At 43.9% G+C, this 15,409-nt stretch overlaps 1 protein-coding gene across 1 annotated transcript in view; it reads right to left on the reverse strand.

Annotated features, from left to right (window-relative positions):
• Positions 1-1,468: 1,468 nt before the first annotated feature.
• Positions 1,469-15,409, reverse strand: part of cdh26.1 (cadherin 26, tandem duplicate 1) — a 28,985-nt gene continuing 15,044 nt past the window's right edge. Inside the window, exons 12-20 of the mRNA XM_063015080.1 lie at positions 8,677-8,898; positions 7,505-7,623; positions 4,147-4,218; positions 3,780-3,830; positions 3,300-3,350; positions 3,050-3,115; positions 2,438-2,479; positions 2,240-2,299; positions 1,469-1,781 (exon numbers count right to left, since the gene is read on the reverse strand). Of these exons, the coding sequence (XP_062871150.1) occupies positions 1,566-1,781; positions 2,240-2,299; positions 2,438-2,479; positions 3,050-3,115; positions 3,300-3,350; positions 3,780-3,830; positions 4,147-4,218; positions 7,505-7,623; positions 8,677-8,898 (899 nt within the window). The 3' untranslated portion in view covers positions 1,469-1,565. The remainder of the gene's footprint in view (positions 1,782-2,239; positions 2,300-2,437; positions 2,480-3,049; positions 3,116-3,299; positions 3,351-3,779; positions 3,831-4,146; positions 4,219-7,504; positions 7,624-8,676; positions 8,899-15,409) is intronic.

Consider the following 15,409-nt stretch of genomic DNA (forward strand, 5'->3'; position numbering starts at 1 on the left):
TTCGGTGATTCCAATTCGTCTGAATGTTTACTGTGCGCTAAAAATACACCCGGACGCGTCACAAAGTTTACAGTCGTCATCTGATCATCTGTAAACAGAGCGCTGAGGGTGTGGATCCAACACATTTTAGGAATTTTAAGTTTGAACATCCCGTCCAACTTAAACGAGGAATGAATGTTTTCACTATTTTATTTCAGAATTTGCTCCCAGTTTAGTCATAGCCAGTTCCTCTTCCTCTGCTGGAGACCCCGATGGCGTACGGAGGGTATATTCTTCTGACACGCCCTCCCTCCCACCCCTTCTTATTCACCCGTACTTCGGTGGATCAGCGCGTGAGAGTTACGTGCTGATCTCCACGTTCCTCCACTTCTGTACAGGCGCCTCGGCCTACTAACCAGGGTCCTTACACAGCCTCGAAGACCCCGCCCACTTTTTAGTCACGTCTTTTCCCACCCAGCAGACTAGAGAACAATTTTATCGTGCTTGCTAGAAGGCGCCCAGCCGACCGGTAGCAGAGTTGACATTCGAACTCAGGGAGTCCAGCAGAATTTCCCACATGGACGCTAAGAACCCTGGATCTTGATCTGGTTCCGTTCAGGTTTCTTAGAACCTCGGTGCTATTTAGAGAACCGGCCCATGTTTGCAGCGTTTTTTATTAAAAACAGGGGGCGCTGCACAACACACAATGAACTAAACAATAGTAAGGACAACGGATCAACTACTGGTGGTAAGAAGCCGTGTTCTTTCCTCCTGACACGCCCATGGATGTCGTCACGGTTCCTGCTGGAAACCTGCTATTATTTGGTTCCACCTGGGTTCCTGGTTCTGAACCTGAAACTAGGTGCACAAACTGAAAGAGAACCTGTTCCACATCGGTTAAAAAGGGCTTTGACCGGAATAAACGTCACCTTCCAGGGTCTCCTGGAACCTCTGTGACCCTGACCAGTCGAGCTCTACGGAGCTGGGATTTCATTTTGACATGGTGGAAGCAGGACTGAACCTGGGACTCCTGGAGCAGTGGTCTGATGAGTCAAGTGTCACCAGATTTCCAACATCGTGTTGCATACGGTACAGAATCTGAGCAAAATATTAGTCAATGCAGGACCAGGCGCACCCTGTGGTGCAAAGCTTTATCCCTGAGGATGGTGCAGGAGCAGGAAGATGTGACCAAATATGGAAAGTACAGAATTATGCAGGGTCAACAGTGACACAAAGAGTAGCGTATGAAGGGTACCAGGTCAGACGTGACTGTTAAAATCTTTATTTATTATTTTCTCAGTAGAAAGTGCTTTTTCCAAAATCTACAATTACACCCCCCGCCCCCCCAAAAAAAAAAAACCCTCGTAGTGCACCAGCGACATGATAGCATTCACAGATCAGAGAGAGCCCCCCCTTCAAAAAGCCCCCCCCTTTGAAAAATCCATAGCAACATTAATACTGTCTGTATAAGTCCCAATCCGACCCCCCCTTAACAAAAAAAATCCTGAAAAGCCCCAAAACCATGAAAATAATCCAAAACTCAAAGAGTGTCGAACATTCACCCCTCAAACGTCCAGACAGCTGAATCACAACTTCACGTTCCTCTCCTGCAGGGCCTCCTGACAGATCTCCTCCAGGGTCTGAAACTTGGGCCCCAACTGTTTCAGACCCTGGAGGTCGTCTATGCCGCTGCTGAAGGAAAGCTGGTCCAGGGCGCACTCACTGCTCATCCCCTCACAGCTGTAATCCTGGGGGTGGTACTCAGGGAAATCCAGCTGTTTCTCAGCAAGTTCATACAGCTTCTGCAGGAGCCAGCAGAGGAGCAGCAGGCGGGGTTACAGAGAGGGAGGGGCTCGTGTGGGTGAATGAGTGAATGTGTAAATAAATGAATGAATACTTTAGTGGGTGGATGAATAAAAGAATGAATGAGTGACTAAATGAACGGGTGAATGACTAAACGGAATGAATGACTGGGTGAGTGAGTGAATAAATGATTGAGTAAATGAATGACTTAGTGAACAAGTAAGTGAATGAATGAATAAATGAATATAATGAATGACTTAGTGAATAAATGACTGAGTGAGTGGATGAATGAATGATGATGTGCTCCTCCAGGTTCCAGTCAGACAGCAGACTGAAGCTTTGTGAGTTTGTGAATGAATGAGTGTGTGTGTGTGTGTGTGTGTGTGTGTGTGTGTGTGTGTGTGTGTGTGTGTGTGTGATTAAGTGACTGAGTGAGTGAGTGGATGAATGAATGTACCTGTATGATGTGCTCCTCCAGGTTCCAGTCAGACAGCAGGCTTCGTGAGTTTAATCTTTGCTAAACACAGATGGATGAAAATCAGGAAATGAACTTCAGATGTTTCAGTAAAAGTATTTGCACCCTCGACTGTTCCAGAGCTTTAAAATAAACATAAATAAATAACAGAACAGAGGAAGATTAGAGAGGAACTCTCACCCTGCCCACGGTTACTGAGTTGGTTCTGTTTGTGTTCCAGGCCTGATGAGAGAAACACACACACACACACACACACACACACACACACAGTATGATAAGTATAATAATAATAATAATTAAAATATAAATAATAATAATATTAATAATAATAAAATAAATAATAATAAATATAAATAATAATTAATAATAATATTAATAAAATAAATAATAATAAATATAAATAATAATTATTAATAAAAAACATAATAATAATAATAAAAAAGGTGATAATAAATATATGAATAATAATAATAAATATAATAATAATAATAATTGTTGTTATTATTTTTATATTTTGTTTTAACTTACAATTATTAACATTATTATTATTAACATTTTAAGTACTATTATTAATTAATTATAATTAATAATAATTAAATAATATATTTTTTAATATTATTATTCATTATTGCTGTTCTCTGAAGAATCATCTTGGACACACGGGAAAAGGCAACAAATCTACTGAGTAAAAATAAAAAAATAATATAATATATAATACATTATGTAAAAATAATGAAAAAAATAAAAAATATTCAATAATAATAATTAATAATTGTTGTTATAGAAACTCACCTGAGATTTACCCAGAGTTTGTACCGTGTCCATCGTCTCTCTACAGCCGTTAGAAATCATCGTCAGCTAAATAAACACAACATTTAAACTATTAAAATCATTTCTGATATCAATTTAAGATTTCTAAACCACTGTCCTGGACTAAATTCCCCCAGTCTCAGTCTGACCACGCCCACTTTGTAATCTTTCTATAATAAATGAATCATAAACGATAGATGATTAAAAAACAGAAAATAGGTTGGGGAAGTACCGGGATGGATCCTGCTCTCTGCAGGGTCTGATGCATCATGTGGGGTCCTGCCTGAGAGAGAAGAACGAGGGTGTGAAAACATACGAAAACACCGCACTAAGGTCCACAAAAGTGCCGTCCACTTTCTTAATAACTTTTCCGCGACACCTAGACGCTGGTTTTTCTCTGATCACTTTCTTTGTCTTTCGAAGTCTAAACTGAGCACTAGAACGTGCAAAAATGAAGCATAAAACATTGAGAAAAAGGCGAGAACAGAGCGAGACTCCTGACAAAACAAAGCCCATCACTCGTGTAAACAGAGAGACGTGCGCCGCCTAGTGGACACGTAATGAACTACTGCTCTTGAAACGCTTCTCGCTGGAATTTTAAACAATCGGACCGGACATTCGGTTTTCCAGACTTCGTCCGATAAATCTGAAATTCACTTTATAATCTTTCTATTATAAATAGTGAAAGACAGAAAATAGGTTAGGGAAGTACCGGGATGGATCCTGCCCTCTGCAGGGTCTGATGCATCATGTGGGGTCCTGCCTGAGAAAGAAGAACACAAACTCGTTAAGAGTCAGCAACATGTATCAGTGAGGCAACTAACAAAGTTTTAGTATTGTTACTATTGTCCTAATCACAGATACATCACAAACACTGGAGATGATTTAAATAACTGGACCCCTGAGCAACCAAAAGACTGCTTAGTGAATCCTAGATAGACTAATTTACCGCGGTGCCACCCGAGCGCCCTGATTTTACACACTTTACACAAGTCTGTTATTGAGGAAAGGGGTGCACATACTTTTACACATATATTAGTGCGTTCAGACCCAATTAATCAAAAGAAAGTGGACAGTACCAAAATCTGCTCCGTGTTCTCCATCTTCTGGCCTCCAATCATGCTGAACTGGTTGAACATGGGGGGTTGACCCTGAAAACAGAGAAGATAGGACGCAGGTCATGTTGTGCTTCCCAAAACTATTGATCCGTACTCACAGCAAAGAAAAAATATCCTTTAACACGAGTTATTTTGTCTGCAAGAGCAAAATCAGTACAAATTACAGAGGAACCTCGATTTAACGGACATAAAGGGGGGAGAACTGGTCCGTAAAATGCGAATGTCCGAAACAGCGAAGGTTTTTTTCCCCAAGGGAAATGAAAATATCCGAACACACAGAACTAAGGTCCACAAAAGTGCTAAACATGCACAAGTTTAACACTACAAAGCAGACATCCCAAGTTGCAAAAACTTATTTCAGGGAGGTAAGAACAAGAAGAAGGAGAAGGCAAGAACCTCCAAAGGGAAAAAAAGAAATAAAAAAACCTCTCGCACACACCAAAGGATTATGGGTGAAAACAGAACTACTAGGAGCTGCTAACAGGGCTTAACTAACTGTTCGCGTTACAAACACATTAATGTTCCCTACATAGTGCACTAGATTGTGTATCAGATCACGGATATATGTTCCCTACATAGTGCACTAGATAGTGAAATAGACAATTGATTTATGTTCCCCACACGGTGCACTGGATTGTGTATCAGATAACGGATTTAAAACGTGACCGGGAAAAAAAAGTCGGTGTCGCCTGCGTGCGCGTTTGTGTGCATGAAGCTCGTCGTTACTGGCAACACGTCAGCGGAGTAATACCATTGTGGTGTGAAAAGGCCGCGCCGTTATCACCAATATCAGCACGGCCAGAGCGGTAGAGAGAACAGAGTGGCGACACTCCCATAGGGAACCGTTGGAAAGGGGGCGGGACATTTTTTCTGCGCAGCTTCCGGGTTGTGGAGCTCTGTATAGTTCCAAACAACCCATAGAGCCCCATTCATTTCCACTACTTATCAAACATTTTTAGCTGTATGTTGCTTTGTTTTAAAAAAATTATGAATTTAATGTCATTAATATACTTAATACTGTTATTGTTTAGCATTTGCTCAGCACTAAATGTTACATGTTTATCTTAATTAATAGGTATAACCCAATTTAGCTTAGTCAGTTAAGCTTAATTAATGACACACGAGTCTTTTCACCTAAAATGAGTTGATTAATCAAGAGTCTTGTTACAGAAATGATCATAAAACATTAGAACCACAATAAATCATTATACTTTTACTTTCATACTTAAGTACATTTGAAGGTAAATTTAGTTTAGTACTTTAGTGGAGGTAAAGAGTATTTTTACTTTTACTACTACTTTTACTGGAGTAATATGTTACCTTGGATATCTCTACTTTAACTCAACTAAATGGTTTGTGTACCTTGTCCACCACTTACATTAGACAAAATGAACTAGTGCATATTCATAATGAATTCATTAATGTATTACATGTAGGAATCAATTATTAATCACTCATGAAATAAGAGATGAATGAATGCTTTTTCATGTACCTGCACTATAATGTTTTTGGTACGGTAATGTGTTTATCAATCTGTTCATTCAGTGCAGGTAAACCTTATGAATCCAGCACATGACTTAGTGTTTAGCCAAAATGATTATTATTATGAATCCTCAGGAAAGTGAAGGGAGATTAGTTTATGCAAAAAACAAAACATAAAAAACTTTAATGTCTATACTGTATATTGTCTCTACTACTTAATGATATCGCATTATGTAATGTATGCTATTATAATGTACTGTGTGTTAACAAGAACGACCTATTAACAAGTCATTATAAACATCAATCTTCCACTTTATATACCAAATTGACATTAAAGCAGATGCAGTAAATGTAAACGCAGTTGAAAATACCCAGAAATTGTACAAATGTTTATTATTTGCCGTTTAATATTTCATTTACTGCTGCCTGTCCCATTTGAGAACATGACAGCGCCGGGTTTGTTTGGAACTATTGAGGGTTACATGAACCACGTGACCGCGTAGCGGCGAGATCAAGGAGTGTCGCAACTCTCTCTATCTACGGCTCTGAGCACGGCTAGAACGCTTCTCAACCAATCAGATTGTAAGGTCGGAACTAACTGTTGTATAAATATATATATATACTGCTCACGCCTTTCTTTTCGCTTCTGAGCAGAACTTTTTTGCTTTAATTTACTGAGCATTTTGCCCGTTACCACTTAGCTCACCACAGACAGATCCATTTAGTTTGCAGTAGTCACACATCAAGTTCAGCCTGATGTTCCATCAGTCTAGTAATGTTAAGCAGGTTACACAGATTCCCAAAATTCCTTGCTGTGCACTCACTGTATATGCTGATTACATGTATTCTGATATTTCATTGTCTTTTAGTTATTTTAACATTTTACTTAACGGAAATATTGTAATATAATAATAACGACCTGGTGAGTGCAGCCAGTATGGGGGGCAGGGCAGTGGGGGCTTGAGTTCATGTCGTGAAGGGCATTCCCAGTACATCTGCCCCCCTGGTAGTTACGCCCCTGTCTGTACCATTCCTTTCTTATCTTTATTTTTTTACACTAATTTTCACTGTATACTCCTTTAGTTTTACTTTAGAACTGCGTATATTACTCACTGTCTGTTTCTTCACACCGTGTTCCTCACATATCCCCCACAGAGCCACAGAAACATCGCTTTCCACTTTCTTAATAAGTTCTAACTTTTCAACGATACCTAGAAGCACCTCTTTTGCTGGGTCAGTTAAATCGAGGTTCATCTGTTATTAAATGTAATGATTTTTTTTATTTAATATGAACATCTTTTGTATTTATTTAAGTCTCTGTTATGCTCATGACAATATCAGCTACGTAATGTGATATTTTCCTTTTCAATATTACGTAACACAGCTCATCTGCTGAATGAGTTTGTGTCCTTCTGCGTTACCAATTTTGGCCACCAGAGGGGGCACGGAGGCGCATATGATCGACGTGTTGAGTCCATTTGATTGACAGTCACCTGTTGTCGCCTCGTGAGCGTTAAATCGCTCCAGGTGGGAGTGTTTTTATATATCACGGTTTCTTCCTATCTATCAGACTTGCCAGCTCCTTTTGTTGGCAAACCTACATTTCTCTCTTCAGTCCGATCCGATCCGGTTTTCCACTGGCATGTGGTGCCAGCATAATTATCTCACATAAACTGCTGTCATGAAGTTGGAAGCATTTCATGAGTTTAATGAGATTTAATCAGTGAACGCACCTGTGAGCAGTGGGTGTGGCCGAAACACCTGAACTCACTTCCTGAAAAGCGTGTCGTAATTCAGAGCCGGTGAGGTCAGAACCCCGGCGTTTACACGAACGTACCTCAGTGCCATTGGCCTCATCGTTGTATCTCATGAGGGTTTGGTTCACCTCATTCTGCAGGTTCAGCTGGAAGTTCTTTGTCTCTCCACACTGACAGACGAAACAGAAGCAGAGCAGCACTGCAAAACAAACATCAATCATCCAATCAGATAACAGCGCAGCAATTCAGAGATTAAATCAGGTCAGATGATGGATCACGGCACACGTCGGTGTGGAATCACGTCGTCTCGCTTCAGTTCTGCTTCCGTCAGGACAGAAAAATCTCAAAGCATTAAAAAGCGGCTTTGAACTGGCTGTGCTACTGTACAATATATTAAACGGGGTGGATTTACCACATTTTAAATAGATTTTCCTCTTTTTATCTCCTAATTTAATCATATTTAATTCCGAGATTGTGAATCTGCTGTCGGGTTTGCATGTGTGTGTGCGGAGCTTTTGCTCGGCAGGCAATAATGTGTTGTTAGGTGGTTGCCAAGGTGTACCTAGGTGCTTTCGAAGGTATCGCTAGATGGTTGCTCTTAAGGAATTGCTAGGCATTTACTTGGATGATGCCAAGTGGTTGCTAAGATGTTGCTAGGTGGTTGCTATGGTAGCAGATTAACAGCAAAGTGTTGGTAAATGGTTGCTAAGATGTGGCTAGGTGGTTGCCATGGTAGCAACCATTTACCAATCCTTTCGCAATTATTCTACTACCATAGTAGCCGCCTGGCGACATCTTAGCAACCATTTACCAGCACTTTAGCAATTAGTCTGCTAAGACGTTGCTAGGCGGTTATTATGGTAGCAGAATAATTGCAAAAGTGTTGGTAAGCGGTTGCTAAGGTGTTGCTGGGTGGTTTTGCTATCCAGTTGCCATAGTTTTTTCGATGTTGCTGTTGCTGGTCATTTGCTGACAGTTTAGTTGCTGAGGGGGTGGTTTGCTGTTGCTAGGTGGTTGTTAGGGTGTTGGGGGGGGGGGGGGGGGGTTCTCACACAATGCTGTCAGAGCGCATAAAACTCACAAATATTCAGCAGTGGTTTCCAGCCCCGCCCTACAGGAACTGCATTCTCTGTTTAATTTTATCTGGACACGAATGGCAGGAGCTTCAGACACTAAGACTGCTTAACTGCTCCGAGCTGCATATTTCTGGCATGGTTCTTGGCCTCACAGTGGACGTTCTGATGTTACTCACAGAGTAATAAGAGCAGCGACGCCAGCAGAACTCCGACGGCTGCGCCGCCCAGGTTGGAGGCCCGGTGTAGCGGGCCCCGACACACGTCTTTGTCCCCGCAGTCACACACCACCACCAGAAAAACATCCTCCGACTGAAACCCCTGCTGGTCTGCCACCGCCATGGGGACGGAGTAGTTCCCGTACGGGAGCGTCTGCAGGCTGATCAGAGAGGTCTCGGGTCCTGTAGCAGATGTGAGGAACACGACAGATGTGAAGAACACAGCATGTATGAGGAACACAGCATGTATGAGGAACACAGCATGTATGAGGAACACAGCATGTATGAGGAACACAGCAGATGTGAGGAACACAGCATGTATGAGGAACACAGCAGATATGAGGAACACAGCAGGTGTGAGGAACACAGCAGGTGTGAGGAACACAGCAGGTATGAGGAACACAGCATGTATGAGGAACACAGCAGATATGAGGAACACAGCAGGTGTGAGGAACACAGCAGATATGAGGAACACAGCAGATATGAGGAACACAGCAGATATGAGGAACACAGCAGGTGTGAGGAACACAGCAGATATGAGGAACACAGCATGTATGAGGAACACAGCAGATATGAGGAACACAGCAGGTGTGAGGAACACAGCAGATATGAGGAACACAGCATGTATGAGGAACACAGCAGATGTGAGGAACACAGCAGGTGTGAGGAACACAGCAGATACGAGGAACACAGCAGGTGTGAGGAACACAGCAGATTTGAGGAACACAGCAGGTGTGAGGAACACAGCAGATTTGAGGAACACAGCAGGTGTGAGGAACACAGCAGATGTGAGGAACACAGCAGGTGTGAGGAACACAGCAGATATGAGGAACACAGCAGATATGAGGAACACAGCAGATATGAGGAACACAGCAGATATGAGGAACACAGCAGATGTGAGGAACACAGCAGATGTGAGGAACACAGCAGGTGTGAGGAACACAGCAGATATGAAGAACACAGCAGATGTGAGGAACACAGCAGATGTGAGGAACACAGCAGATATGAGGAACACAGCAGATATGAGGAACACAGCAGATGTGAGGAACACAGCAGATGTGAGGAACACAGCAGATATGAGGAACACAGCAGATGTGAGGAACACAGCAGGTGTGAGGAACACAGCATGTATGAGGAACACAGCATGTATGAGGAACACAGCATGTATGAGGAACACAGCAGATGTGAGGAACACAGCAGATATGAGGAACACAGCAGGTGTGAGGAACACAGCAGATATGAAGAACACAGCAGATGTGAGGAACACAGCAGATGTGAGGAACACAGCAGATATGAGGAACACAGCAGATATGAGGAACACAGCAGATATGAGGAACACAGCAGATATGAAGAACACAGCAGATGTGAGGAACACAGCAGATGTGAGGAACACAGCAGATATGAGGAACACAGCAGATATGAGGAACACAGCAGATATGAGGAACACAGCAGATGTGAGGAACACAGCAGATATGAGGAACACAGCAGGTGTGAGGAACACAGCAGGTGTGAGGAACACAGCATGTATGAGGAACACAGCAGATGTGAGGAACACAGCAGATATGAGGAACACAGCATGTATGAGGAACACAGCAGATGTGAGGAACACATCAGATGTGAGGAACACAGCAGATGTGAGGAACACAGCAGATGTGAAGAACACAGCATGTATGAGGAACACAGCATGTATGAGGAACACAGCATGTATGAGGAACACAGCAGATGTGAGGAACACATCAGATGTGAGGAACACAGCAGATGTGAGGAACACAGCAGATATGAGGAACACAGCATGTATGAGGAACACAGCAGATATGAGGAACACAGCATGTATGAGGGACACAGCAGATATGAGGAACACAGCAGATGTTAGGAACACAGCAGATGTGAGGAACACAGCAGGTGTGAGGAACACAGCAGATGTGAGGAACACAGCAGGTGTGAGGAACACAGCAGGTGTGAGGAACACAGCAGATGTGAGGAACACAGCAGGTGTGAGGAACACAGCAGGTGTGAGGAACACAGCAGGTATGAGGAACACAGCAGATATGAGGAACACAGCATGTATGAGGAACACAGCATGTATGAGGAACACAGCATGTATGAGGAACACAGCATGTATGAGGAACACAGCAGGTATGAGGAACACAGCAGGTATGAGGAACACAGCAGGTATGAGGAACACAGCAGGTATGAGGAACACAGCATGTATGAGGAACACAGCAGGTATGAGGAACACAGCAGATATGAGGAACACAGCAGATATGAGGAACACAGCAGATGTGAGGAACACAGCAGATATGAGGAACACAGCAGATATGAGGAACACAGCAGATGTGAGGAACACAGCAGGTGTGAGGAACACAGCATGTATGAGGAACACAGCATGTATGAGGAACGCAGCATGTATGAGGAACACAGCAGGTGTGAGGAACACAGCAGATATTAAGAACACAGCAGATGTGAGGAACACAGCAGATATGAGGAACACAGCAGATATGAGGAACACAGCAGGTGTGAGGAACCCAGCAGATGTGAGGAACACAGCAGATATGAAGAACACAGCAGATGTGAGGAACACAGCAGATGTGAGGAACACAGCAGATATGAGGAACACAGCAGATATGAGGAACACAGCAGGTGTGAGGAACACAGCAGATATGAAGAACACAGCAGATGTGAGGAACACAGCAGATGTGAGGAACACAGCAGATATGAGGAACACAGCAGATATGAGGAACACAGCAGATATGAGGAACACAGCAGGTGTGAGGAACACAGCAGATGTGAGGAACACAGCAGATATGAGGAACACAGCAGATATGAGGAACACAGCAGATATGAGGAACACAGCAGGTGTGAGGAACCCAGCAGATGTGAGGAACACAGCAGATATGAGGAACACAGCAGATATGAGGAACACAGCAGGTGTGAGGAACACAGCAGATGTGAGGAACACAGCAGATGTGAGGAACACAGCAGATATGAGGAACACAGCAGATATGAGGAACACAGCAGGTGTGAGGAACACAGCATGTATGAGAAACACAGCATGTACGAGGAACACAGCATGTATGAGGAACACAGCAGATGTGAGGAACACAGCAGATATGAGGAACACAGCAGGTGTGAGGAACACAGCAGATATGAGGAACACAGCAGATGTGAGGAACACAGCAGATGTGAGGAACACAGCAGATATGAGGAACACAGCAGATATGAGGAACACAGCAGGTGTGAGGAACACAGCATGTATGAGGAACACAGCATGTATGAGGAACACAGCATGTATGAGGAACACAGCATGTATGAGGAACACAGCAGATGTGAGGAACACATCAGATGTGAGGAACACAGCAGATGTGAAGAACACAGCATGTATGAGGAACACAGCAGATGTGAGGAACACAGCATGTATGAGGAACACAGCATGTATGAGGAACACAGCATGTATGAGGAACACAGCAGATGTGAGGAACACATCAGATGTGAGGAACACAGCAGATGTGAAGAACACAGCATGTATGAGGAACACAGCATGTATGAGGAACACAGCAGATGTGAGGAACACATCAGATGTGAGGAACACAGCAGATGTGAGGAACACAGCAGATATGAAGAACACAGCAGATGTGAGGAACACAGCAGATGTGAGGAACACAGCAGATATGAGGAACACAGCAGATATGAGGAACACAGCAGATATGAGGAACACAGCAGATATGAAGAACACAGCAGATGTGAGGAACACAGCAGATGTGAGGAACACAGCAGATATGAGGAACACAGCAGATATGAGGAACACAGCAGATATGAGGAACACAGCAGATGTGAGGAACACAGCAGATATGAGGAACACAGCAGGTGTGAGGAACACAGCAGGTGTGAGGAACACAGCATGTATGAGGAACACAGCAGATGTGAGGAACACAGCAGATATGAGGAACACAGCATGTATGAGGAACACAGCAGATGTGAGGAACACATCAGATGTGAGGAACACAGCAGATGTGAGGAACACAGCAGATGTGAAGAACACAGCATGTATGAGGAACACAGCATGTATGAGGAACACAGCATGTATGAGGAACACAGCAGATGTGAGGAACACATCAGATGTGAGGAACACAGCAGATGTGAGGAACACAGCAGATATGAGGAACACAGCATGTATGAGGAACACAGCAGATATGAGGAACACAGCATGTATGAGGGACACAGCAGATATGAGGAACACAGCAGATGTTAGGAACACAGCAGATGTGAGGAACACAGCAGGTGTGAGGAACACAGCAGATGTGAGGAACACAGCAGGTGTGAGGAACACAGCAGGTGTGAGGAACACAGCAGATGTGAGGAACACAGCAGGTGTGAGGAACACAGCAGGTGTGAGGAACACAGCAGGTATGAGGAACACAGCAGATATGAGGAACACAGCATGTATGAGGAACACAGCATGTATGAGGAACACAGCATGTATGAGGAACACAGCATGTATGAGGAACACAGCAGGTATGAGGAACACAGCAGGTATGAGGAACACAGCAGGTATGAGGAACACAGCAGGTATGAGGAACACAGCATGTATGAGGAACACAGCAGGTATGAGGAACACAGCAGATATGAGGAACACAGCAGATATGAGGAACACAGCAGATGTGAGGAACACAGCAGATATGAGGAACACAGCAGATATGAGGAACACAGCAGATGTGAGGAACACAGCAGGTGTGAGGAACACAGCATGTATGAGGAACACAGCATGTATGAGGAACGCAGCATGTATGAGGAACACAGCAGGTGTGAGGAACACAGCAGATATTAAGAACACAGCAGATGTGAGGAACACAGCAGATATGAGGAACACAGCAGATATGAGGAACACAGCAGGTGTGAGGAACCCAGCAGATGTGAGGAACACAGCAGATATGAAGAACACAGCAGATGTGAGGAACACAGCAGATGTGAGGAACACAGCAGATATGAGGAACACAGCAGATATGAGGAACACAGCAGGTGTGAGGAACACAGCAGATATGAAGAACACAGCAGATGTGAGGAACACAGCAGATGTGAGGAACACAGCAGATATGAGGAACACAGCAGATATGAGGAACACAGCAGATATGAGGAACACAGCAGGTGTGAGGAACACAGCAGATGTGAGGAACACAGCAGATATGAGGAACACAGCAGATATGAGGAACACAGCAGATATGAGGAACACAGCAGGTGTGAGGAACCCAGCAGATGTGAGGAACACAGCAGATATGAGGAACACAGCAGATATGAGGAACACAGCAGGTGTGAGGAACACAGCAGATGTGAGGAACACAGCAGATGTGAGGAACACAGCAGATATGAGGAACACAGCAGATATGAGGAACACAGCAGGTGTGAGGAACACAGCATGTATGAGAAACACAGCATGTACGAGGAACACAGCATGTATGAGGAACACAGCAGATGTGAGGAACACAGCAGATATGAGGAACACAGCAGGTGTGAGGAACACAGCAGATATGAGGAACACAGCAGATGTGAGGAACACAGCAGATGTGAGGAACACAGCAGATATGAGGAACACAGCAGATATGAGGAACACAGCAGGTGTGAGGAACACAGCATGTATGAGGAACACAGCATGTATGAGGAACACAGCATGTATGAGGAACACAGCATGTATGAGGAACACAGCAGATGTGAGGAACACATCAGATGTGAGGAACACAGCAGATGTGAAGAACACAGCATGTATGAGGAACACAGCAGATGTGAGGAACACAGCATGTATGAGGAACACAGCATGTATGAGGAACACAGCATGTATGAGGAACACAGCAGATGTGAGGAACACATCAGATGTGAGGAACACAGCAGATGTGAAGAACACAGCATGTATGAGGAACACAGCATGTATGAGGAACACAGCAGATGTGAGGAACACATCAGATGTGAGGAACACAGCAGATGTGAGGAACACAGCAGATGTGAGGAACACAGCAGATATGAGGAACACAGCATGTATGAGGAACACAGCAGATGTGAGGAACACAGCAGGTGTGAGGAACACAGCAGATATGAGGAACACGGCAGGTGTGAGGAACACGGCAGATATGAGGAACACAGCAGGTGTGAGGAACACAGCAGATGTGAGGAACACAGCAGATGTGAGGAACACAGCAGGTGTGAGGAACACAGCAGATGTGAGGAACACAGCAGGTGTGAGGAACATAGCAGGTGTGAGGAACACAGCAGATATGAGGAACACAGCATGTATGAGGAACACAGCATGTATGAGGAACACAGCAGGTATGAGGAACACAGCAGGTATGAGGAACACAGCATGTATGAGGAACACAGCATGTATGAGGAACACAGCAGGTATGAGGAACACAGCAGGTATGAGGAACACAGCAGGTATGAGGAACACAGCATGTATGAGGAACACAGCAGATATGAGGAACACGACACATGTGAGGAACACAGCATGTATGAGGAACACAGCAGATATGAGGAACGTTCCAAATATGGTGACACTGTACGAGAACATCAATCAGACCAAGGATATGAGGGACAAGGGTCACCCCAAATACTGGGCATTGCAGGGCAACACACTTTCACATTTCCTCACACACACCTAGGGGTAATTTAGAGCAGCCAATCCATCTTTTGCACGGTTGTGGGAAGAGCG

The sequence above is a fragment of the Trichomycterus rosablanca genome, chromosome 19 (assembly GCF_030014385.1).
Source record: "Trichomycterus rosablanca isolate fTriRos1 chromosome 19, fTriRos1.hap1, whole genome shotgun sequence".
Classification (NCBI taxonomy): Eukaryota; Metazoa; Chordata; class Actinopteri; order Siluriformes; family Trichomycteridae; genus Trichomycterus; species Trichomycterus rosablanca.